This window comes from Carettochelys insculpta, chromosome 1 (genome assembly GCF_033958435.1).
Source record: "Carettochelys insculpta isolate YL-2023 chromosome 1, ASM3395843v1, whole genome shotgun sequence".
NCBI classification, from domain to species: Eukaryota; Metazoa; Chordata; order Testudines; family Carettochelyidae; genus Carettochelys; species Carettochelys insculpta.
The window spans coordinates 377,060,052-377,085,771 of record NC_134137.1 but is presented as its reverse complement, the minus strand read 5'-3'; the positions used below and the strand labels follow the sequence as shown (position 1 = coordinate 377,085,771).

At 46.8% G+C, this 25,720-nt stretch overlaps 1 protein-coding gene across 2 annotated transcripts in view; it reads right to left on the bottom strand.

The window, feature by feature from the left end:
• Positions 1–25,720, bottom strand: part of MEST (mesoderm specific transcript) — a 42,152-nt gene that overhangs the window by 5,946 nt on the left and 10,486 nt on the right. The window contains exons 2-10 of one of the 2 annotated variants that reach the window (XM_074976036.1): positions 23,178–23,379; positions 16,768–16,922; positions 13,859–13,938; positions 12,500–12,577; positions 11,362–11,498; positions 9,214–9,272; positions 8,081–8,121; positions 6,472–6,542; positions 4,072–4,173 (exon numbers count right to left, since the gene is read on the bottom strand). In XM_074976036.1, the coding sequence (XP_074832137.1) occupies positions 4,072–4,173; positions 6,472–6,542; positions 8,081–8,121; positions 9,214–9,272; positions 11,362–11,498; positions 12,500–12,577; positions 13,859–13,938; positions 16,768–16,922; positions 23,178–23,272 (818 nt within the window). In that variant the 5' untranslated portion in view covers positions 23,273–23,379. The remainder of the gene's footprint in view (positions 1–4,071; positions 4,174–6,471; positions 6,543–8,080; positions 8,122–9,213; positions 9,273–11,361; positions 11,499–12,499; positions 12,578–13,858; positions 13,939–16,767; positions 16,923–23,177; positions 23,380–25,720) is intronic. The other variant, XM_074976046.1, reaches the window with a different exon arrangement.

Here is a 25,720-nt window from a genome sequence, read left to right as displayed (position 1 = left end):
CTGATCAGCCTGTGCCAGGGAGCACAACGTTCACATCACGAACAGGCAGACTACACAGAAAGTCCTCTGTAGCCTAATGCAGGGCCAGAGAGATGAAAGGGGTTTCTAGGCTATAAACCCAGCTCAGACCCACTCTGCTCCCCCTCTTTCACGCTCCTCATTTGGTCCAGGCTCAAATCCTACTAAACAAAACTAGATTTGCCGTAATAATCACTTGTCATGCAGCGAGTTACTGTTCACTGAAGGTGATCTATCGGGGCTGTGATTAGTGAGTTAGTCTGAATCTTCTGTCCTCCAGCAAGGGAGGCAGACAACACACCATAGACACTGTGACAAAGCAGCATTCAGCCGGACAGGTGAGCGCACAATGAACGTTCAGTTGGAATGCTACAGGAGAGATTTGATGCCAAACTTCTTGTTAGAGTGTTGACTGAAGTCATACACATATGGAGAGGCACATCTCATAGAGCTGGAAGGGACCTTGGGAGGTCATCTAGTCTAGCCCCCTGCTTCAAGCATGATCAACCACAACGAAGTCCAGCACCCTGTCCTCTTGGCACAGCTGAGCACCGTCCTTGGCATTTTTTTTTAATCTGTTTGCCTCAGACCCCCCCCAGTGGCCTCCTTAAGGATTAAACTCACACCCCTGGGTTTAGCAGGGCAATGTTCAAACCACTGAGCCATCCCTCCCCACTACTCACAGGCTAAGGAGATGCTACAGGATTATATTGCAATGCATGTGATGAGCGTGCAGCACTCCAGGTGTGCAAGCACTCAAGCGAGTTCTGCTCAGATGTGATTGAGTCTGAAAGGCACCATGAACAGTGTCCTTTCAGGTGTCCTTTGGCTTGTTTTAACTCTACCCTCTTACCATCCTACTTAGTGTCTCTTCACAGTGACTTGCAGAAACTGACTTGTTCATCATCACAGCCTTCCTGCATGCATGAGCCCCAGCCTTTGGGTGCAGAAAATGAGCTAGTAGTTAAAGAGGGGCAGGTGAAGGGAAAAAAATCATTGGGTTTCTTCCCTTTTGTTTACTCACCATGTACAGTGAAGACCAGAAAGGGATTGTTATGACTCCTATTAACAGACAGGATATTTTTCTTGTTCATTTTTTCTAGGGGGAGGAGGTTACATTCGAGATAATGAGTTCTGGAGAAATAGCAGATTTATGCCAAAGATAAAGCAGCAGTGAATTTCAATTAACTTCCAAGGAAGTGAATTTTATGCCAGCTGATTATAGCTTATGTCCTTTCAATAATACTTGTTTAATTCAAATGCCAGCTGAACAAACAGCAGGAAGAGAAGCTCAGGCTTTGATTATTTAATACTTCCCCATTTCTAGTTCAAGTAAAGGTCCAGAGAGCTCTCACACCACATATCTGTGTTGCCAAAGAGAAGCCTCCAACCAAATCAGAAAGAACCAAACTCGGCACTGTTATTTCAAAGGAAACCACAAGCAGGAAACTCCCAACTTATTCTGAAGAAAAATATCAAGCCTGGTTTCCCCTTGGGACATTTAAACTGACTTGTCCAAAGTCACAGAAAAAGTCCGTAGCAGAGCCGGAACTCAGGCGTTCCCAATCCCCTGACCAAACTTAGATATTTTCCATCATCCACAGAAGAGTTCCTGCAGCGAACTTTACCGCTCCTATGGAGCAGAGCTTGTCAAACTCCCCATCCTGACCATGCCTCAGATCTTTCTGTGGACCACCTACTCCCCCTCTCCATTCACAACTGCACAGCCCAGAGCTCAATCCCATTTACAGCAGCGCAACATCCTTCACATCCAACATCCTTCACAGCAGTGCAACATCCTCCTTTACACAGAATCACAGGGCTGGAAGGGACCTCAGGAGGTCATCTAGTCCAGCCCCCTGCTTCAAACAGGATCAACCCCCACTAAGTCATCCCAGCCAGGACCTTGTCCAGCTGGGACTTAAAAACCTCAAGGGATGGAGAATCCACCACCTCTCTAGGCAACACATTCCAGTGCTTCACCACCCTCCTGGTGAAGAAGTTTTTCCTAATATCTAACCTACACCTCTCCCTCTTCAACTTCAAACCATTGCTCCTTGTTCTGCCATCTGACACCACTGAGAACAGTTTCTCACCCTCCTTTTTAGAGCTCCCCTTCAGGAAGTTGAAGGCTGCTATTAAATCACCCCTCAGTCTTCTCTCTTGTAAACTAAACAAGCTCAGATCCCTCAGCCTCTCCTCATAGGTCTTGTGCTCCAGACCCTTAATCATTTTTGTTGCCGTTCGCTGAATCTGCTCCAGCAAATCCACATCCTTTTTATACCAGGGGGCCCAAAACTGGACACAATATTCCAGATGTGGCCTCACCAGTGCCGAATAAAGAGGAATAACTACTTCTCTAGATCTAATTGAAATGCTCCTCCTAATGCACCCTAGTATGCCGTTAGCCTTCATGGCTACAAGGGCACACTGTTTACTCATATCCAGCCTTTCATCCACCATAACCCCCTAGGTCCCTTTCCATCATACTGCTGCTGAGCCAGTCGGTCCCCAACTTGTAACAATGTTTGGGATTCTTCCGCCCCAGGTGCAGGACTCTGCACTTCTCCTTATTGAACCGCATCAGATTTCTTTTGGTCCAGTCCTCCAATTTATCCAGACAGAGTTTTGGAACACACTGATAAATTAAACAGGAATAAATCACCAGGACCAGAGGGGAGTCACTTTAGATTCTGAAGAAACACAAATAAGAAATTGTAGAACTACTTAAGAACAGCCATACTGGGTTAGAGCAAAGGTCCTTCTAGCTCAGTGTCCTGTTTTCTGGCAGTGGCCAGTGCCAGGTGCCCCAGAGGGAATGAACAGAACAGGTGATCCTCAGGTGAGCCATTCTTGCCACCCATTCCCAGCTTCTGATAAACAGATGGAGCTATCCTCCATGACTTTATCTAGCTCATTTTTGAACCCTGTTAAAGTCGTGGTCTTCACAATATCCTCTGGCAAGGAGTTCCATGGGTTGACTGTACCACTGACTGCAGTATGTAAATTCTCAACTAAATTAGCCTCTGTACCAGATGATTGGGAGATAGCTAAAGTAAGACCAATTTTTTTTAACGCTCCAGAGGCAATCCTATCAATCCCAGGCTGGTAAACCCAACATCAGTCCCAGACAAATCACTAGAAATTATATTAAAGAACAGAATGATCAGACATGTAAGATGGGTACAAATATGATGGGAAGAACGAACACAGCTTATGTAAAGGGAAATCATGCCTCACCAATCTACAGGAATAATTTGAAGGTTTCTACAAATATATGTATAGTACCCAGGGGTACTGAGACCTCATCTGGGGTGAGTGAAGTCACTGCTCTACAGCCTCAGCTGAGAGCCAGCTGGCCTTTAGTTCATGTGGTAGAGTGCAGGGCTTTAGACCCTATGCTCGCAGGTTCTGTCCCTGGGGCCAGCAACCCAGGTCTGTTGGCATTACATATGGATAAGAGTGATCCAGCTGACGCCGCATTCCTGGACTTTTAGAAAACTTCTGACAAGATCCCTCACTGAAGGCTCTTAAGCAAGTAAGCAATCTTGGGAGAAAAGGGAAGGTCCTCTTATGGATCAGAGGCTGGGTAAAAGAGAAAAACTGACCCTTTGTTTCTACAGTGGATAATACTACTTTACATAAAGGCAGTCAATCTGTGCACCTCATTGCCAGGAGGTGTTGAGAAGGCCACAAGTAAAACTAGCATAAAAAAATTAGGTAGGTTCATGGAGGACCGTTATTAGCCAAGATGATCAGTGACAAACCCCAACCTTCAGGTGTCCCTATGGCTTTGACTAATAGAAGCTGCAGTAGGACCACAGGGCCCTATTTTTTATTTCCCTGAAGCACCTGGCACTGGCTGCTGTCAGGAAACAGGATGCTGGGCTAGATGTACCATTGGTCTAGCACAACAGGGCCACTGTTGTGTTCTTGTGTGACCAGGGAGCTCTCTGCAGACAACCAGTAAGTTCTTCATGGCTCTCCGTTTGGAATTACGGGGATGGGCTGATGCGAGACATCAACAGACAAAGAAATTAGAAAGCAGCGTACCTGTCAACAACAAGGTTTCCATCATTTGTCCGGATTGCTGTCCACATGTCCCAATATTCTGCCTCTGACGGCTGCGTATAGGGTCCAAAGACTGCGCCAAGTCTGAAAAATAAATTCAGAGAGGCATGAAGCTCTTTGCAGCACAGCATCCCATCCTGAGATATATTAAGTGGCTTTATAGCCTCTTGTTGAGATGACAAAACTAGTTTTAAGGCAAAAGTGCCAAATGATTACAAGAGTCATCTGTAAAATACACAATTTCGGAGCACCCCAAATTATCCAAATCAAAGACAGAGTGTCAAATTTAGCTGTGATCCCAACGTGGGGAAGGAAAGGTGTTTCACATCTAATATGAACATACGTGTTTGTTCTGAAGTCAATGATTCATTCGTGGGTGGGGACAGGGTTTTGTTGTTGTTCCCCATGTAGCTGGTTTTCTAAAACTGTGACAGCACCATTGTAAAGCCAAATGTGGATCACTAACGTCCATGCTGAGTACTGGTGGGGAAGGAGAAAAGCGAGAGGGAAATCTAATTTATTTAGGCCACCTCTGAAAACCTTCACCCCAGTGAACTGCACTGGGCCCAGCACAGAACAGGGGTGTCTGAAGTCAAATCCCAGTGACTGCAAGTGCATCTAGGCATTGTGAACCTAGGGTGAAATCTTGGCTAATGAAGTCAATAGCAAAACTACCATTGCTGTCAGGAAGGTGAGAGTTTCACCCCTAATGCTTAAACCATATATCTGCATGGCTGCAGATAAGGGAATCCTGGGACTCCCCTCTCCACTGCTTCCTGTTTCACTGGTGTGTCTTTAAAAGGAGTTAATTTGTTGTTTGCAAGCAGCACCTTTAAGAATATAATAGAAATACAGGGCCTGGAAGGGACAATGAAAAGTTGTCTACTCCAGCCCTGTACACAGAGGTAGGACCAAATAAACCTAGAGCACCCCAATAGGTGTTTGCCCAACCTGTTCTTAATAACTTCCAACGATGGCGACTCCTTAGAAAGTGTTTCCCAATATTTAACCAAACTCTCCTTTGCTGCAGGACTTCTTGTCTTGCCTTCAGTGGACATGGAGTTCACTGTCCTCTTCATAACAGACCTTAAGATGTTTGACCACTATTACCAGGTCCTCCTCAATCATCTTCCCTCAAGAGTAAACATACTTCTTTTTTAATTGTTTCCTCACAGGTCAGGTTTTCTAAGCCTTAATCATTTTTGTTGCTTTCCTCTGGACTCTCCCATTTGCCCACTTCTTTCCTAAAGTGTGGTGCCCAGAACTGGATATGGTTCTCCAGATGAGGCCAGACAATCAGCTCCCATGTCTGACCTATGACACTTCTGTGAATGGACCCCAGAATGGTATTAGTCTTTTCTGCAACTGTATCATAACATTGAGTCATTCAGAGCAAAACAGCAGAAATGTAGCACTTTAAAGACTAACAAAAATGATTTATTCGGTGATGAGCTTTCGTGGGACAGACCCACTTCCTCTGTCCCACGAAAGCTCATCACCGAATAAATCATTTTGTTAGTCTTTAAAGTGCTACATTTCTGCTATTTTGTTTTGTTGGAGTACAGACTAACACCGCTACCTTTCTGTTACCACTGACTCATTCAGTTTGTGAGGCACTGTAGCTTCAGGCTATCTTTCAGAAGTACTACCACCCAGCCGGTTAGTCCCCATTTTCTATCTAGCCATTTGATTTTTCCTCCCTGCTTTGCACTTCTTTACTGGTTTTCAAACTTGTTGATTTCAGATCAGTTCTCTGATTTGTCCAGGTTGTTTTGAATTCTAATGCTGTCTTCCAAAGTCCTTGCAACCCCTTCCAGCTTGGTATCAGTCACAAATTTAATCAGAACACTCTGCACTCCATTATGCAATTGCATGAAAATACTGGATAGTACTGGACTCCTACAGGACCCTAACAAACCCTATCCACCCCCATTTGAGCTATTGATGATGATGCTTAACATAGTTTTTCAAATAGTTTTGCACCCACTTTATAGTAATTTATTCAAAACCATATTTTCATGGTTTTCTGAGGACAGTGTTCTGGGATCAAGTATAAGGCAACGAGTCAGAAAAGTAAATAAGTTGTTCAGCCGTTAACAGTGTTTCCAAGTGAAGTCTACCTCCACTTCAGAATAATATAGTATATCTGCCTACTGTCTATGAACTGGATGGAACTACAATGAGCTAGTGTCCTCTGCTGGATGGAACATGCTCATGTGTGTGAGTAAGTAGCCACCAAGTGACTACAGCTGATAGAAGAGGCCTGACTTAATACTTTTAAAAAAAGTCAGTGTTTTCTGGGTTATACTGCTACCTAGTCTACAGATTTGTCACACAGGGTTGTCCCCTACGGTGTGTATAGAGTTCAGAATACCAGCTCACCCTCTTGAGAAGAGGAAGTAGTTCATTAGCCGTGTTATGATGGGGGACAGTAGGCCGCCATCCTTGAGAATCTTTGGCAGAAGAAAAATGACATTCAATATCATATCATCAACAATAGCCCTTGCTTATTCAAAGGGCTGTTACTACAGAGCTAGCAGGCCCTACAACCCAGCATTTCCCCACGACCACAGACATAAATCCATTACTGCCTCATTGAAGTTCTTAATACACTGACCTAAAGCACCTTCAGCCACTGGTCTCTTTAGGCCACAGGAACCTCAAATCAAAGACAGTAAGACCACTTGAGAAAATGACTACTAGGCACCCTGTAACCAGAAGGCAATAAATGTGTGTGTGGGGCAGGGAGGGGAAGAGGGGTTGGAAGTAGGTTCAGTGAAAGAGAAGCACCCTGCTGGGATAAGCAGTTCATCCATCACTAATGAGACCAGGAAAGGTGCTGGGATTTCTCTTGGAGGCTCCGTCTTTCACATCAGCATCTGGACAGTCACTGGTCTGATAAATTTGAATTTCCTCCCCCTTCCAAGTTCCACCTGTGCTTGTTACTGTACTGAGAAGGACTGTTTCCAGTCTCTCTTTCCCACCCCAGGACCTGCTAGTTACCGCAAAAAGTGAAGGTGTTTTTCTAGTCTACTTCTTCCCCCTGCTGCTACAATGGAGAGTACATATGTTTCTCTCATGCCTCCAGCAGCCTCCATTTCTGGATCCTCTCCAGCGAATGTCATTGTCTGCCTCCATTCTGCTGAAAAGCTTTCCAAAAGCACCAGCAGCATGAAGCTCTCCTGATTTTGGTCAGTGTCCTAAAATGTGATGCCCAGAGCTGGACGCAATGGCTTCCCAATAACAACAAGAAAAGTTGAACAGGCTCTGCTCAGCCTTCACCAGTGTTCCCCGTAAGCTGAGCGCTTGGGCGGCTGCCCAGGAGAGATTCGGGAGCTGCCCGATGATTAGCAGAGTGCTCACAGCCACCCATGTTGGGCACTGTGTGTTCCTATGGGTGGTTCACATCTGCACATGCTCTGGTACACATAAAATTTATTCTGCCCATGAATGGAAATAATTAGAGGGAACATTGGCCTTCACGCTGAGCAGCAGCAGAAATTCAAAACCAGACTGTAACCAGGCTACTATGTCTTGAATATGCTGAGCACATTTTTAGTGTCCAGGAATTTTTTTAAAGGGAAGCTTAAGTTTAAAGTACACCAACTGCGGCCATCGCTTTTATGGCTGCTCTTCCAGCAGCAGAGTATATACTACCCCCAGATGAGAACCCTGCCTCTGGGCAGAGTCAGACGGAATAGCACCCCCACAAGCTCGGTGTTTCCAGCAGGTAATTACACGAGCGATCTCACAGCGCTGCAGCTTTACTGGTACAGGTGTCCAACTGTGCGTTCGCCAGCATAGCCATGGCCTGAATAATTGCTCCCCCCTTAACTGCACAAAATATTCACACGCGGTCATTTAAAGTAAGCCAACAAATTGCAGTAGCTAGAAAAGGACAACAGAAAGGCACACGCTCAAACTCATGCCTGGAAACTATTCTTGACACCTGAGTCCCAGTTTAATAAAACTAGAGACCAAAGCAACTCACCTTCTGAATGAACCTGGGGTAATGAGTTTCAGGAAAAATACCTGAAAGTGTTCAGAAAACAGACATTGGGAAACGTCAGAGCAAAATCACCTAACTGCAGTTTCCCTCCCCTGCCTTGTGCACCCTCTGTGACTGCACATGCTGGCAACCAGCTACCATGTCTCGCATGGGGATGGATGGCTGTGTCTTTTTGTGACGCGCCTCTCGACAGAGTTCATTTCTGTGCACAGCAAGGAGGAGGAGATGTCACTGTGATAGAATTCAAATGCTATCTAGGCTCTGAACCAGCCAAGTCAGGACTGGCTCCTACTCTCAGAAAGAGTGGCCAAACACCACGTCATAAAGAAGGAAAGAAAGTTTTCCTTCTCGGGGGCAGCACTGTTCATAAACACGCCACTGTTGTGAATGTCTACCCTTCCAGACAATCTGCTACTCAGGGCAGGTCTACACAACACCTAAAAGTCAATCCTAGACACGCAATTCCAGCGGTGACAACTGCATAGCTGGAATTGACTTACCTAGGATCGAGTCATCTAGGCATCCTCACTGAGGGAAGCTGATGGCAGAAACTCTCCCACTGACCTCCCTCACTCCTCGCAATAATGAGGAGTACAGCGGTCGACTGTCGTGCCCTGGTAGTTCATTTTCACACATCCGCAATAGGTGCGCGAAATTGATCCATCTTCCGGGCTTCAATCTCCCGATAAGCATAGAAGTACCCTAAGAAAACCACTGAAGGAGACATATCTGTTGTCCAGTTGAATCAACCTCTATTACCAGTCACGCCCCTTCACCTCCCCAACTGCAGAGTGAATTTTAGTATTATGAGAGGTGCTGCACTGACAGCCCCTGGGACTGAAGCCTTCCACTAACCCATAGCAAAGGGAGAGCAGGGGAAGCTTTCCCCTGTTGCTCCACTGGTGTACTTATCCCTGGCCTGGAGGGACCCCTCTATAGGTCAGAGGGTTGCTCAGTCAGTCTCTGTTGCCCATTCAAGTCCTTGTTACTGTGATGAGTCTGGCAACAAAGGGCAGTTAGTCTCAGTGGAGACGCAGGCACCAATATCAGAGAAGTGGATCTAGACCCACCAATTCACTTCACAGAGATCACGTTACTCTAAGCTGAACAGTTACCTCCATTGGATAAACAGAGGCTGTTGATCAGGACACATCCAGTTTTGTTGTGTTCATACCTGCAGACAGAGCACAAAAGACAAAGATGAGTTAAACTGCAGCGATTCCCAGCCAATTCCATTGCTGTTTATTAAAATGTAATCCCAGGTGCAAAGTAACCTGGGAGACGTGATTTCAAAAGCAGCATAGGAACGGCCACGTCAAAGTACTCCCTCCAGCTCTCCTTCACTGTACCACTCAAACATGCTGCAATAATCACAGCTAACAAGGTCAACAGGACCTTCGCTAACATGCTTTACGAAAGTATCTCAAGCAGATTTGGAGGAAGTCCTCTCTCCCAGGACCTCAAGAGGGATACAGACCACAGGCACAATGGGTTGGCACTGCCCTCCCCAACTCGTCTCATTAATGGGTTAGACTGGGAGCACCAAGGTACACTGCTAAGTTTTTGAATTAGAGAGAATTTTTAAAAAGCCTTCTGAAACGCCAATCCACTGCACACACAGGCTGCTTCTACACACGCCTCTTCCCGTGGGAGGTGGCATGGTAATGAGGCCATTTGAACCAAGCTAACTAGGTGCTAATGTGCATATTCAGCACCTCATTAGAATAATGGCAGCCATGCGAATTTCAAAGTGCAGACATGGAATTGCAGGTTGACAGTGTAAATGGGGACAGCTCTGAAATCAACACCACACTTTGATATTCCCTTACTCCCACAAAACTAGAGCGGAGTAAGGGAATGTCAAAGTGAGGAGCTTAGTTCAAAGTCAACCCCGTCTACACTGTCAATCTGCAATTCGAAGACTGCACTTTGAAATTCGCCTGGCCACCATTGTGCTAATGAGACGCTGAATGTGCATGTTAGCACCTAGTTAGCCTGCTTTGAATTGTCTCATTACCATGCCACCTCCAACGGGAAGTGGCACGTGTAGACGCAGCCACACATCTCACACATACTCAGTAGCTACAGATTTCACACCAACCCCTGCTAAGGAATCTGGGTTGAAGTTACACCTTGTGACACTTTCCAACCACAAGGAGGCAGTCCAGTGATTAGAACTAGGGAAACACACAGCAGTCACGTAGCACTTTAAAGACTAACAAAATGATTTATTTGGTGATGAGCTTTCGAGGAACAGAATTTTTTCTTTTTCTTTTTTATTTTTTTGATGTCTGTACTAATCTGTCCTGGAAATGCTATTGATCTGATGAAGTGGGTCTGTCTCATGAAAACTCATCACCTAATAAATTATTTTGTTAGTCTTTAAAGTGCTACATGACTTCTGTTTTGTTTTGTTAGAATACAGATTGACACGGCTACCTCGGTGTTACTAGAACTAGGGAGTGCACACTAAGAAACCTACGTTCTGACCCCTCTGCTGCCAGTGACTTTCCCTCGGACCAATCCCTCAGCCACTCTTTGGTTCTATTTCCCCCATCTGTAAGATGGGCGTTCTATCTGCTTCCTTCCTCATAGTGGGGTTACAAGGCCAAATCTTTAACATTTGCCACATACTTTGAGATGAGAAAGAGAAATGTGAAGTATTAATATCTGCTGGCAACATTTCTGACAGGAGGAAAAAGGTTAACCTAGGTGGGTCTTTGCCCACATAAGCTTATACTCCAAAATATCTGTTAGTCTATAAGGTGCCATGGGACTCTTATTGTTTTTGAAGATATAGAATAACTTGACTACCTCTTTGGTACTTGCAACCTAGGCAGAGTCCTTCCATCCGTGAATAACCACCCTGTGCGGTTGCACACAGACCCTGGTCAATGGCGAGAGAAGATGCTCTTGCCTTGTTCAATCCTCACAGCGCTGACAAACCTCCAGACCCCAAAAGGCAAAGATGTCACATCTGGTTTAGAAATGGCTAGACAAGCCTCTTCCACTGTATCTACACACACCATTCCCACAGAAGTCAATGATGGTAGCAGATAAGCTTGCCTCCATCTAATTACCGAGATTCTCATATTACTGCATCAATCAGCATGGTATCCCACTGCTACCTCCTCTGTCACCTTGAGTTTCAGGCATGGGATGGAGGTGGGGGGGGCTCTGCACCATTTCCTTGTACTTAGCTTCAGGGAACTAAACCATAGGAGGAGGAGAAGAGGATTCAGAGATTTTGTGGTTCCAGTGACCTGTGGAGCAGTTCCTGTGCAACCGTGTCTCCATAGTCATGAGATAGGAGGTTGATCCTCTGATTTCGGAGGCCCAGGTGCCCCAGCAGATGCTCGACGATGTTGGCCTGCTCAAAAATGGAATAGTGGTGGGGCCTCTGTTTAAAAAGCAAAGCAAGAGAGCAGCTCCAATGAGAGCAGTGCCAGACACCTCCATCATGTTAGTGACAGGCAGCTGAGCTATCCCTAGGAAGGTTCTTTGGAACAGCGCACCTGGCAGTTCCAGTCTGATCAAGTTCAGTGCCTGCACAGCACAGGGGTTCGTGGACAAATGCAGCAGCACAGCGTAAGCCCAGAGCTGACAGCCAAAAACATTCTAGTTCTTGGACCAATCATTTTACTGCCATATGCCTCAGTTCCTCCATCTATAAACTGCAGACAATGAAATAAAGGGTATCTGTGAGGATAAGCTAGTGTGTGCAGAGCTCTTCGAAGATGAAGAGCTAAGTTCTATCAAACTCAGTGACTTATTTGCAAGGTTAACACTACATTAGCGTAATCAACAAACAAGTAAACCTTCACCAGCATTTTAACGGTATCAGAGCTGCCTAATGTGGCAGGTGAAGCGAAACTGTTCTACAGAAGCGAGCCAACACTCCAGTGGAGTATGGTCATTTTAGAAATACTGCATCATGTCCTGTTTTGGGTGTTTGGTATTTACACAAGTCACATTCTAACAACTGTATCTGTATTTCTGTTACGGAAAAACATTAGAGGCGTAAGGTGGTTCAGGTTATGGCTTTTATTGAACCAACTTCTGCTGGTGAGAGACAAACTTTCAAACTTAAGAATTCTGTGTAGATTGAAAACTTGTCTCTCTAACAAAAGTTGGTCCAATTGAAGACAGTACCTCATCCGCTTTGTGTCCCTAACGTCCTAGGGATGACACCGCTACAACAACAATGCATCCTGAAAAAAATGCAAGCAGATAAAGACACAAAGCAAATTTGGAAATATACAGAGCCCATCACAACCCACAGTACATAAAAATCCATCTTCCCAGGCGTGTTCATGTATGATGCCATTTGTGTGGGTGCATTTTGGTTATTAATTTCCCTTTTCAAAAAGAACTACCCAATTGTCTGTTGGGACCACTTACAGGCTTGTCACTAAACCCGAATCCTACAAAATCCAGAGCGATCACCCTGTGAAACCGCTGGGTCAGCCCCTCCCAGATCTGTAAAAGAAAAGGAAGAGATCATAAGAACACACACATCTCTCTGGCCTATGCACCAAGATGGATAACTCTACACTATCATTTTTTAAAGCACCTCTCAGACACCCATGCTGCAAATGCATGGTGAACAGTAGTGTATTTAAAGTGCCATAGTAACCATTATATTCATGACAGCAAAAGCCAACGGAGCTTCTAAAAAGTTATTTCCTCATGCACTGTGGGGGACAGAGGGTTCTTCCTGCAAAGGCCATATTGATTAGATCTCCTTTGGTTTGCATCTCCATCCAGTATAAAACCCAGTTCTGTAGTTTGTCCTCTGCCCAGGTGTGCCAGATGGAACTGCCTTCAGAATACGTCAAACTCACACCAGGATAAATCAAATTCCCCCTATGTTCCTCTACAAAGGAGATGTCCCTACTCCCCAAAAAAGGTGAATATTCAAAAGGATTTACATTTTGAATCTCCTTCCAGCAAGGAACCTATATGGAGTTATTTTGAAAAGAAAATACCAATATTCATATATTCCAGTTAGAAGAAGCTGCAACCTGGTACCATCCTGAAATCGGCATGTAAATAGAAATTAGTTTTGCTCCCTTTGGAGTTTACAAAATCCAGCATCTAGTTCAGGAATGTCATGCTTATTATTGCCAAGCATTTAGGTGGTGCCGGAAACTGACACTGTTCTTTACAAGCCCAGCGGAAACCCTGCTCATCCAACCCTGCATTATCCAGGGCTCTGTGTGCACTGAACCACCAGCGCTGATCCAGTAGTGGGTGGTCTCTCCTGTGGCCACCAGATGGCACTGCAGCCTCGTGCTCCTCCATTCTCTGGACTATCCGAACTTCTGATTATTCGATCTAGTCCCCCTCCAAGAGCATGAGATGAAGGAGGAAATGATGGGCGAGAACTGGAAGGAATTTCGGGAGAGGATTTGACAGAAGAGCCATAGGCAGGCGGAAACAAGTTTACATAGTCAAGTCTTGCAGGTGATGACTTGGCCATGCTTCTAAAGCTACAACAAACTGGGCCAAGTCTCAACCATGGACAGAGTCTGAGGTGCTAATTACTTGTCCACGAAAACAAAGAGCTAAGTGGGTTGGAGAAGCCAAGACAAGGACATGCAGGAAGCCCTGTCACTCATCACTCTCTACTCCATGATCCCCGAGTCAGACAGGCCCATTTATTCCTCTCAGGGGGATTCGCCTCTAGTTCCTGGGGGAAAGGAGAATCACGGACGTTACTCACGCAGTCCACACTCTGTGATTACTTGGTCCCCTCACCTTGTACCAATCATAACTGGAGGTTGGGAAGCCATGTAACAGAACCACCATATCCGAAGTGCCAAGTGCACCTGTTGAATCTAAGGAGAGAACAGGAAATTAACAAGGCATGTGACCACTCCAAGGACACTTTAGGTTTGAAAGTAGCTCAACAGGATAATGTATCAGGAACCCAAAATAACATCCATGCTCCAGAGAAGAGTCTTGTTGGTTTCTGATCACTTAAAAAAAAAATCAGCTCTCCAGCCACAGAGACTCTCTCACAGTAACCGTTTAGAGAGCCTAACACAGACAAAGCCCCACAGATTCTGCCATTCAGAGACTTGGCAGCTTGCACAAAACCCTGTTACTGGGATTGTTTGTTCCTTAAGAGCTGGGTAGAGGTGCCTCGTGGAAAAGAGAGGTCACACTGTTGGCATAACAGCACCACATGGGGACTTTCAGCGTAGGCAGTCATGTACACAGACAGTTTGGGAATGAGAGTGACCTTACCTTTACATAGCACCGTTTATTCTGAATGACCCCAAAGCACTATGTTAATTTGAAACTGACAAGGAAACTCCAAATCTGACATTCAAATGCAGCCACCTCTGATACAAAACAAGATGGCTGTTTCACAGGGCACAGTAGCAGGTTTAAGACAGGCATAATACTCCCAACTAAAACTGGCACAGGGAAGACAGAGTCAGTGTGTCGTACGCAGGTTTGCAGCTATACTTAAAAGTGCAGTCTGGCCACCAACACTGGAGATAACCCAGCTGCTCTTGAGAAGAGATTGTGGGATCTTCCATGATGAGCAACTAGGACATCATTTTTGTGTCTCATCCAAAAAGGCAGCACCTCCAACTACGTGGTGCTGCCTAACACCGAATGTCCACAAAGGCAAGTGTACAATTCAAATAATTCCACCACTTCCACGTCCTCTGGGACCCAACTATTCCTCAGATGCATCTAATTCCTGGGGGAATTCTGGGCCACTGCAAACGTGCCAAATTCATACCCCAAGCACATTTCTTTGCTTCCCCGCAGAAAATTTATTTGCTGACAGAGGAGCAAAGAGAAGCCACAACAGCAGTCACATTTCCCTCCCCAGCAGCAGGGGCGCGCTGTCTCAGGCAACCAGAGCAGCTGGCAGAGAGAGAAATCACTATGACAGAGCAGGCCGGGCATCTCAGCTGAGGCCAGGTTAGATGCACCGCGCCCCTCTCTGCCCAGTTCCCACATACCCAGACTTTGCCCATTGAGCCTCAATCTATTGCACACAAACCCCCACCCTGCCGAACCTCACCCCCAGCATCCATATGCTCCCCAGACCAAAACCAGGACACAGACCTCTTAGGTAGGCTAGGACCTTGCACTGTGAGAGGGTCAGATGCAGCCTCTCCACCGCGTCCATGTCACAGGGTGGGACAGGCAGCTGCAGGTGACTGCCCACCTCTGTATCCGTGTGCTCCCCCTGCCCATAACGCTGAAGCCTCAACATTTATTTATTATAGGGCTGCCAAGCAATTAAAATTGTGATTAATCATGTGATTAATCTCACTCTTAAATAATAATAGACTAGTTCAATGGTTTGGGTAGTTCAGTGGCTTGAGCAGGGGCCTCAATGCCGAAGAGGGCCATTTGGGCAAATGGGGGTGGGGGAAAGCTATTGGGCATAGTGATAGGTCCTGCTGGACGTGAGGGATAGCTCAGTGGTTTGAGCACTGGCCTACTAAACCCAGGATTAGGAGCTCAATCCTTGAGAAGGCCACTTAAGGTCTGGGACAAATAGATTTAAAAAAAAAAAAAAAAAATGTTGGCAGGGATGGTGATTGGCCCTGCTGTTAGTGCAGGGGACTGGACTCGATGACCTCTGAAGGTCCCTTCCAGGTCTATTAATTATTTTTGTGGATGTTTTCTACATTCCATGTATTTATTTTAAATTTTTTTTTTTTTTTGCTTCACAATAGGAGATCTGAACTCAGCCCCAACCAGGACACTGGACTGAACAATACGGTGGAAACCAGGTGCTCAGGCACCAAATCCACATTCCAGATGCTTGGGACCTGTCAATGGGATGCAGCCCAATGGGCAAGTGATCTGAACTGAAACAAAGGAACGTGTCCACTTCAGAAATCTGAGACTGTTTCCTGGGATTCATCCAAAGGCAGTTTGCCACAACAGCCCACCTGAGTCAGGTGGGGGCAGACCTTCAAGGGACTAAGGGAAGAAAAAAGGGCTTTGTCCCTGGACAAAGTGAAAGACAAGAGACAACAAGAGTGAACAATGGCATGGACTTAGCAATATCCATCTTAGATCTTTTGTCTTGTGGTCTACAAGGGCCCATGTCCCAGCACGTGGGCCCTAGTCAGACGGATCTACAATGCTTTGATAACTGAACCCATATAACCCGAAATGAACTTCCAGAGACTTTCGAGAATCAGCAATTAACATCACTTGCTGCTTCAGTAGTTATGACTGATGTACATAAAATACTGCTTTAACAATCCTTCTCTCCAACCCTGTTCTTTTTTATGAATCAATCTCTAGCTATTTAGATCTAAAGAACTGGTGAGCGTGTTGTTTGGATACGATCCAAGTATATATTGACGGGGGTCTGGGGCTGGGCCGTTTGGGGTCCAGAAGAATTTGTGCGGTGTTTGGTGAAACAGGTTTAATAACCGCTCACCTGAATTTAGGGATTGTTGGTCTAGGTTGGTACAGCAGCTGGGAAGTCTGTGGGCTTGCTTGTGTAGCTTCTGGCTGGCCAGAGGGGCTGGCAGAGGTGCTGTTGTGGCTGGTTGGATATGCCTTAGTGAGAAGAAAATCCCAACCTGAGGCTGTAAATAGCCTGGATTTTAAGCAAAGATACCCTGGATTGATTACTCTAGCTGTGCCCAGAAACCCCATCCTATCACATACCTCACCTCTGTAAAAGACGTTCTGTTTCTTGTATGTGAAGTACTTTCCCGACGACTTCCATGAGTGAAGAGCTGGGGACAGCTTAGGAGGAGGGATATGCAGGTAGACAGCAAGGAGTGGTATGCTCAGCAGCCCCACCTGAATCCACCACTCTTTCATCCTGAAGGAGAAAACAAATGCAGAATTAGCAAACACAGCACAACCTGCCCATCTGAGAGACTGCACAGGTGCATCAGCCTCCCTGGGTCTGCTTTGTCATGACACACACCACGGCTACGTCTACACGTGCAGCCAACATCGAAATAGCTTATTTCGATGTTGCGACATCGAAATAGTCTATTTCGATGAGTAACGTCTACACGTCCTCCAGGGCTGGCAACGTCGATGTTCAACTTCGACGTTGCTCAGCCCAACATCGAAATAGGCGCAGCGAGGGAACGTCTACACGTCAAAGTAGCACACATCGAAACAGGGATGCCAGGCACAGCTGCAGACAGGGTCACAGGGCGGACTCAACAGCCAGCCGCTCCCTTAAAGGGCCCCTCCCAGACACAGTTGCACTAAACAACACAAGATACACAGAGCTGACAACTGGTTGCAGACCCTGTGCCTGCAGCATAGATCCCCAGCTGCCGCAGAAGCAGCCAGAAGCCCTGGGCTAAGGGCTGCTGCCCACGGTGACCATAGAGCCCCGCAGGGGCTGGAGAGAGAGCATCTCTCAACCCCCCAGCTTATGGCCACCATGGAGGACCCAGCAATTTCGACGTTGCGGGACATGGATCGTCTACACGGTCCCTACTTCGACGTTGAACGTCGAAGTAGGGCGCTATTCCTATCTCCTCATGAGGTTAGCGACTTCGACGTCTCGCCGCCTAACGTCGAAGTTAACTTCGAAATAGCGCCCGACGCGTGTAGACGCGACGGGCGCTATTTCGAAGTTGGTGCCGCTACTTTGAAGTAGCGTGCACGTGTAGACGCAGCTCACAGGTTGTTTGATTACCCAACATTCACTAGGAATTTCACTTTTAAACCACATCTTTCCACCAGGATCTGTTTTATACCTTCTCAAGATGCCAAGACACATTAGTCTTGAAACCTTGCTTCTGCTGCTGTTCAAACTGAAACCCTGTCACAAAACTACTAGCAAAGGCATCACAACTCAGACCAAAAGTAAGCAGGCTAGACTGACTGCTCCCAGGACTTTACAAGCATTTCCTTATCAATGGTAGAGGTGTTTTTACTTCACATGATTGTCATGTCCATGAACGGATAACAATTCACCAATTCATCAGTAACCTAGACTATGCCAGAGGATTTTGCTGAGGCAAAGTAGTGCTGTGCATGACAAAGGATAAAAGGCACTCTGGCGCATAAGAGGTTACTGCCTAGCTGGGTGGGGCTATGAAAGGAAAGGGGAAGCTAGGACAAGCAAAGCTATCATAGGGAAGGGGTGTTTTCTTTCCCTGCTCAGCTGGCTAAGTGCCTCAGGTGATTATTACTTCAGCAGTCTACATAGGTTAGTCCTGGGTTTGTGTTTTGGAAATAAAGTAAGCCATGAGGAAAGGAATGTGAAAAGACCTGTAACCGGCACTTTACCTTTTCTTGCCTATTTGGTGAGTCTGCATACTCACTTATCCTGTCCTATTACCCACCTAAACAAAACAGCAGTCCAGTAGCACTTTAAAAACTAATAAAATAATTTATTAGGTGATGAGCTTTCGTGGGACAGACCCACTTTCTTCAGACCATAGCCAGACCAGAACAGACAATATTTAAGGCACAGAGAACCAAAAATAGTAATCAAGTAGTCAGAAAAAAAAAATTATCAAGGCGAGCAAATCAGAGAGCAGAGGGTGTGGGGAGTCAAGAATTAGATTAAGCCAAGTATGCAAAAGAGCCCCTACAATGTCCCAGAAAATTTGCATCGCGGTTCCAATGAAAGTGCTCCCAACTCAGATACCCTTCTGGCTGAGGTGATTGCCCCTAAAAATGCTGATTTATAGCTCAGAAACAGCTGGGAACAGGTAGCCAGGGTTCCCAGGGGGCCCCCATGAGCTTCGCTAACACCAAATTGAGATCCCACAGGGGCAGTGATGCGCAGACCTGGGGCTTGATTCTTTCCAAACCTTTCAGAAACCTTTTGACTATGGGGTCTGAGAACACAGACGACATTCCAGGACCGAGGTGAAAGGCCGAGATGGCTGTCAGGTGCACCCCGACTGAGAAGAGGGATAAAGCCCTCCTGTACTAAGCCCCCCAGGTAGCCTAAAATTATGGGCATGGGGGCTTGCAAGGGAGATAGCCCTCTGTGAGTCACCCACACCGAAAGCCTTCTTCACTTAGCCACACAGGTCACCCTCGTAGAGGGTTTTCTCCTATTTGACAACTTAGCTGGGGCTGACCCTGCTTGAAGCAGGGGGCTGGACTAGATGACCTCCTGAGGTCCCTCCCAGCCCTAGGATTCTAGGAGTTACTTCCTTTATGGGGTCTGAACATGCCAGCTCCATATCGCTCAGCCACGGAGCACCCACGCTGTGAGGTGCAGCAACTGGAGATTGGGGTGCTGCGGTCGCCTTCCTTTCTGTGCTGTGGAAGTATAACATTGTATAAGTATAACGTTGTATAAGGGGACATGCTGGATACATTGTATATGAGAGGGCATGCCAAAACACGTTACAAAGTATCCGAGGGAGCACACGTAGGGACAGTTAGCTTTTGAATGGAGAAGCAATTAAGATGGAGCCAGCGCATCTAAGAAGCAGGCATCAGAATGGAAGGTGTGAAGGGCAATTAGTTAAGTTAACTGGAAGCTGTTCAAGGAGATTGTTAAGGGTGGCAGGTAACTGAAGATACGTGACTGGTCTCAGGGATCTCAGGGTGGTGACTAAACTCTTTTTCTTCTTTTGTCTGTAACTTGTCTGTAACTTATTCTCCAAAAAACTGTATAAATTAAGAGACACAAGCCCCACTCGGGGGGCTCACTTCTAAATGTATTAGCAGAGCGGCTTTGCTAATAAAACAGAGTGGTCTGATAAATTGTGAGTCTGAGTCTAACTTTGACAATTTGGAGTTTTAGCTCCCTTATTACCTCTGTCCCCTACTGGAGAATGTGTCCTGACTGTAAATCTCTGTCTCCCTTTCCTTGTTGATACTGGAGCTTCTCTTTCTACAATCTGCACCACTGACTTGCCTGTGGTTCCCCGATCTGGAAAATCTGTGTCTGCTGTTGGCATTACAGGGATCCCTACCTCTTTTCCCCTCTCAGAACCTTTGTCTGTTCAGGTCGGTCCCCTCTCTGAGGAACATGCGTTCCTCCTCTCTGATTCCACCCCTGCAAACCTTCTGGGACGGGACTTGCTATGCAAACTTGGCTGTTCTATTTACTGCTCCCCAGATGGTGTCTATCTGCAAATCCCTCAGTCTTCCTTATGTGATTCTGTAGCCTCCCTGCTGTCTGAAACTTCCCTCTCCACTCCGGTCCCTTGCTGTCCCTTAACTCCGTCCCTAGAGCACCTAATCTCTCAGGTTCCTTCCTCCCTATGGCCATCTCACCCATCTGAAGTGGGCCGATTAAATACTGACCCAGTTCGGATTACTGTAGACAATTCCAAACCTCTGCCTCGCCTGTCTCAGTATCCTTTGAATCCTGAGGCAGAGGCTGGGATTGCTCCAGTTATATCCGCATTAAAAGAACAAGGAATTATTGTCCCTTGTTCCAGCCCCTGTAACACCCCTATCCTCCCAGTTCAAAAGGCTGATGGCAAATCGTGGCGATTTGTTCAAGACCTTCGAGCTATTAACCGTATTGTCATACCTTCTTTTCCAGTGGTCCCTAACCCCGCTACAATACTAGCGTCTATTCCTCCAAATGCAACCCACTTTACTGTTGTAGATTTGTGCTCCGCTTTCTTCTCTGTCCCAGTTCACTCTGAATCCCAGTATCTCTTTGCCTTCTCCTACAAGGGTCAGCAATATACATGGACTACCCTTCCCCAGGGGTATACAGAGAGTCCATCCTATTTTTCTCAAGCCCTAGCCAGGGATCTCGCTGATCTGGTTTTCCCATCAGGATCCACACTGATCCAATATGTGGACGACTTACTCCTGTGCTCCCCCTCTCTGTCTGCCTCAGAAACTGATTCACTAACACTTCTCACAGCTTTAGCGAACAAGGGTCATAAGGCTTCTCGCACAAAATTGCAGCTCTGCCAAACCTCTGTCACATACCTAGGCTTCCTTCTCTCCCAGGGCTCCCGTACACTCTCTCCAGCCCGGGTCCAAGCCATCCTTAGCTTTCCCCAGCCTTGCTCTCCACGCCAGGTCAGAAAATTCTTAGGCATGACAGGGTTCTGTAGGCAACGGATTCCCCAATATGCTTCTCTGGCTAAACCACTCCAAGAACTCACTCGATCCTCTGTACCTAACCCCATGCCATGGCCACTTGAAGCAAATGCTGCTTTCGTCTCCCATAAGCAGAATTTAGCCTCTGCCCCTGCCTTAGGGTTACCTAACTATGACAAGCCTTTTACCCTTTTCTGTCACGAACAATCTGCTTGTGCCCTCGGGGTTCTTACTCAGGAGCACGGTGACAGAAATCGTCCGGTGGCTTATTTCTCTGCAACCTTGGACCCTGTAGCCCAGGGTTTACCCCCTTGCCTACGCGCTGTAGCTGCTGCAGCGCGCCTGGTCGAGATGCCTGAGTCCCTTGTCCTCCGCTCTCCTCTCACTCTCATGGTTCCCCATTCTGTGGAAACTCTCCTTCTGCAACGCAACACTGCTCACCTCTCCGCTGCTCGCCTCACTAGGTATGAACTTTTGCTGCTTTCAGCCTCACATATCACTATTAAGCGCTGCTCCCGGTTAAACCCTGCTACCCTCCTTCCTTTACCTAGTGATGGTGAACCCCCATGACTGCCTTGCAACTGTCTCTGCTATCACTGTCCCGCGCCCCGACCTTTCAGATGTACCTCTCCCTAACTCTGACTTGGTATTATTCACTGATGGGTCCTGTTATAGAAATGACCAAGGCCACCTTCTTGCAGGGTACGCTGTGGTCTCTCTCTCTGAAACCATAGAAGCTGCGCCTTTACCCTCTGTGACCTCTGCCCAGGTGGCTGAACTGATTGCCCTAACCCGTGCCTGCTTTCTAGCCGAGGGGCTCTCTGCCACTATTTCACTGATTCTCGGTATGCCTTTGGGGTTGTGCACGACTTTGGCACCCTCTGGCAGGCTCGAGGTTTTCTTACCTCTACTGGTACCCCTATCAAGAATGGCCCCTACATTGCCGCCCTCCTGTATGCAGTTTTACTACCGTCTGCCTTGGCAATTGTTAAGTGTACTGGCCACTCAGCAGCAGACACCGAGGTGGCAAAAGGTAACGCACTTGCTGCTGCTGCTGCAAAACATGCCGCCACTATAAAACCTTCACCAGAAGCGTTTCTTGGTCCCCTCTCTGTCTCTGTAACGCCACCATCCCTGTCTCATCTCACTCAGCTCCAGGATTCTGCCCCAGAAACAGAGAAAGACTCCTGGAGTGCTTTGGGTTGCTCTTTGCATTCTGATTCCCTTTGGCGATCGCCCACCGGTACCTTTGTAGCCCCCCCTCACTCTACCCGTCTCTAGCCGCCCTGCTACATGGTGTTTCGCATGTCGGCAAGGAGGGGATGGTCTCTGCTATGAGTAAGGTGGGGTGGTGGGCTCCCCATTTCAGCTCCTTTGCAACCTGCCACTGTGCCGCTTGTGTTACTTGTCAAAGCCACAATGTAGGCAAATCTGTAAAAGTAACACAAGGGTTCTGGGGTTTGCCTCAAGCACCTTTCCTACACTGGCAACTTGATTTTGTACAAATGCCAAAGTGTCAGAAATATGAATTTATTTTAGTTATAATATGTCTATTTTCGGGTTGGATTGAAGCCTTTCCCTGTCGCAAAGCTGATTCATTGTCCGTTGCAAAATGTCTGTTAAACCACATTATCCCTACCAAGGGAATTCCTGCCACTTTGTCTAGTGACCGGGGAACACATTTTACTGGAAAAATTGTTCAACATCTAAACCAGGTATTACATGTCACCCACCTGTTGCACTGCCCCTACCATCCACAGAGTGCAGGGGCCGTTGAAAGGCGAAATGGTGTGCTTAAAAATAAGCTGGCAAAAATCTGTAATTCCACAGGGTTAAACTGGCCAGCTGCTTTACTACTGGCCCTTATGGAAATTCGGTCATCCCCATCCCAGAGACACAAATTGAGTCCATTTGAAATCATCATGGGACGCCCTATGCGAACAATGGCTACTATTACCCCAGTCCCAGACCTAAACCTAACTCACAGCACGCTCCTCCAGTACTGCAAAGGGTTAATGCAAGCGGTGAGCTCCTTCCATTCGCAGGTGCGAGCAGCTTGGCCGACGGAACCCACCTCTGCTGCCTGTCACACTCTTGAGCCTGGTGATCGGGTCTACCTGCGGCACCACCTCCAGAAGCACGTCTTGGAACCCCGGTGGAAGGGTCCATACCAGGTACTGCTCACCACCCAGACAGCAGTGAAATTATCCGGCATCGCTGCATGGATCCATGCCTCACAGTGTAAGCCAGCGCCACCTCCAGGGGACCAAGCACCTCTGCAAGACCACGCAGAACCAGCTTCAACCCCAGAAGACAAAGTGGAACAGCCTGCAATACCTTACAATCTGCGCTCTCGTAAGGGTTGCCAGAAGCAGAGGGTAAGCAGACAGCAGGACCCAACAAACAAGAAGCAGTAGTGAGCCTAGTGCCTGCTGCCTGGTGGACATAAAACCGTGACTGCGGTTCCCTCGAAAGGGGTTGTCGGAACCAGAAAGGGTCCTGCTTCCAACATGTGTCCTTTGAGAAGCTTAATCCTCAGCTACTGTGTCCTGAGGGTCTGGGGAATCCAGAGTGACAGTGACAATTCTTTCATCCAACAACAGGTGCAGATAGCCCAGATCCTGAATATTTCTAATTGCTGGGTCTGCAGCCACATCCCAGCTCACTCACAAGCTAGTATCCCCACCATGGCAATCCCTTTGAATTCCTCAGAGCTTGCTGGAGAACCCTATCCACTTAAAAGGACATGGAAGGAAAATGACACTCGGGGGCTGGGAAAAACATATATTCCTAAACTTACAAGTGTGGTGAAAGGAAAGGGCCACTGGTGCTGGGTGTGTAATGGGACAGGGCTGAATCTAGGGAGGAGCAGCTGTCTCCAATACATCGTGTCCCATGGTGTATGGGACTATTCAAACAAGGTTGGAGAATGGCGAACCGGGTATGGAAAGATACACTTCCTCTCAACCTGGGATCAAACCAGAGATTCAATCTCTTGCTCCCCCTACAGCCTCCCTGAGAAAAACAGCACCATATACAAATGTCATGTAAATGCTACCTCTTCTCCCAGTGAAAATCATCCTGTGCCCTTTGGGGGATACTATTCCTCCTTCATAAATTCTTACATGTCAAAGGGTTGCAGTCAACCCTTCCCAGCTTTAATGGGACATCATTGGGTTTGTGGGGAAAATGCTTACACTGTGTTACCAGCAAATTGGTCAGGTATCTGTTATCCTGCTCAGCTTTTCCCACAATTCCGGGTGCTTCAATCCCTCCCACGAAATCGCCTCCGTAATTTCAGGCAAAAAAGGAGGGACTTGCCAGATGCTAAATGGTATGTAGATAACATAAGCCCCCTAACTTGGGAAGAAGCTGTTGGCATTTCTTTAATCCCAGTAGGGGGCGTAATTCACCATGCAAAAAGGCTTTTAAGGTTACAAGCGGTGGTTGAGATCATGGCCAATGAAACAGGAGAGAGCTTAAAAGCTCCGGCCAAAGAAGCAGGAGCGGTCCGACAATTGGCCCTCCAAAACCGTCGGGCATTAGATATAATACTGGCAGCCAAAGGAGGGACCTGTGCTCTAATTGGAACAGAATGCTGTGTATACATACCTGATAATACTAATGAGGTAATAAATTGTGCTAGCCATCTGGAGCAAATTGCATACCTTCCCCACGAAGAACCAAGTTCCTTGTGGAAATGGATAAGTAACTTATTCAATTTCTCTAGTCTGGGAAACCGGTTGTTTCAGGGAATCCTGACTATCCTATTTGGAATTCTAATAATCTCTGTGTGTTTTCAATTGATTTCTTGTTGTATCCAAAACTGCACAAGACACACCATCCATCAGGTTACCCCTAACCAGAGTGCTAATCTAATGTTGTTAAATGTCACCAGTGAAAGTAATGAAAAAGAACGATTGATGTATGGAATCCAGTAAGTCGTTGGTCATGGGCGTAGCCTTGACCAAAAGGGGGGATTGTGGAAGTATAACATTGTATAAGTATAACGTCAGTATAAGGGGACATGCTGGATACATTGTATATGAGAGGGCATGCCAAACATGTTACAAAGTATCCGAGGGAGCACACGTAGGGACAGTTAGCTTTTGAATGGAGAAGCAATTAAGATGGAGCCAGCGCGTCTAAGAAGCAGGCATCAGAATGGAAGGTGTGAAGGGCAATTAGTTAAGTTAACTGGAAGCTGTTCAAGGAGATTGTTAAGGGTGGCAGGTAATTGAAGATACGTGACTGGTCTCAGGGATCTCGAAGGGTGGTGACTAAACTCTTTTTCTTCTTTTGTCTGTAACTTGTCTGTAACTTGTTCTCCAAAAAACTGTATAAATTAAGAGACAAGCCCCACTCGGGGGGCTCACTTCTAAATGTATTAGCAGAGCGGCTTTGCTAATAAAACAGAGTGGTCTGATAAATTGTGAGTCTGAGTCTAACTTTGACAGTGCCAACAGGTCTGGGCGGATTGGGAATGTTATCGACTTGTGAACCCACAGGTGCAGGAGGCTCGAGCACCAGTGCTGGTGCGCCCATGCCGGTGCCACCAAGATGATCAATGCCCTGTCTGACCAAATCTTGAGGAGGACCCTGCGGACTAGCAGAACT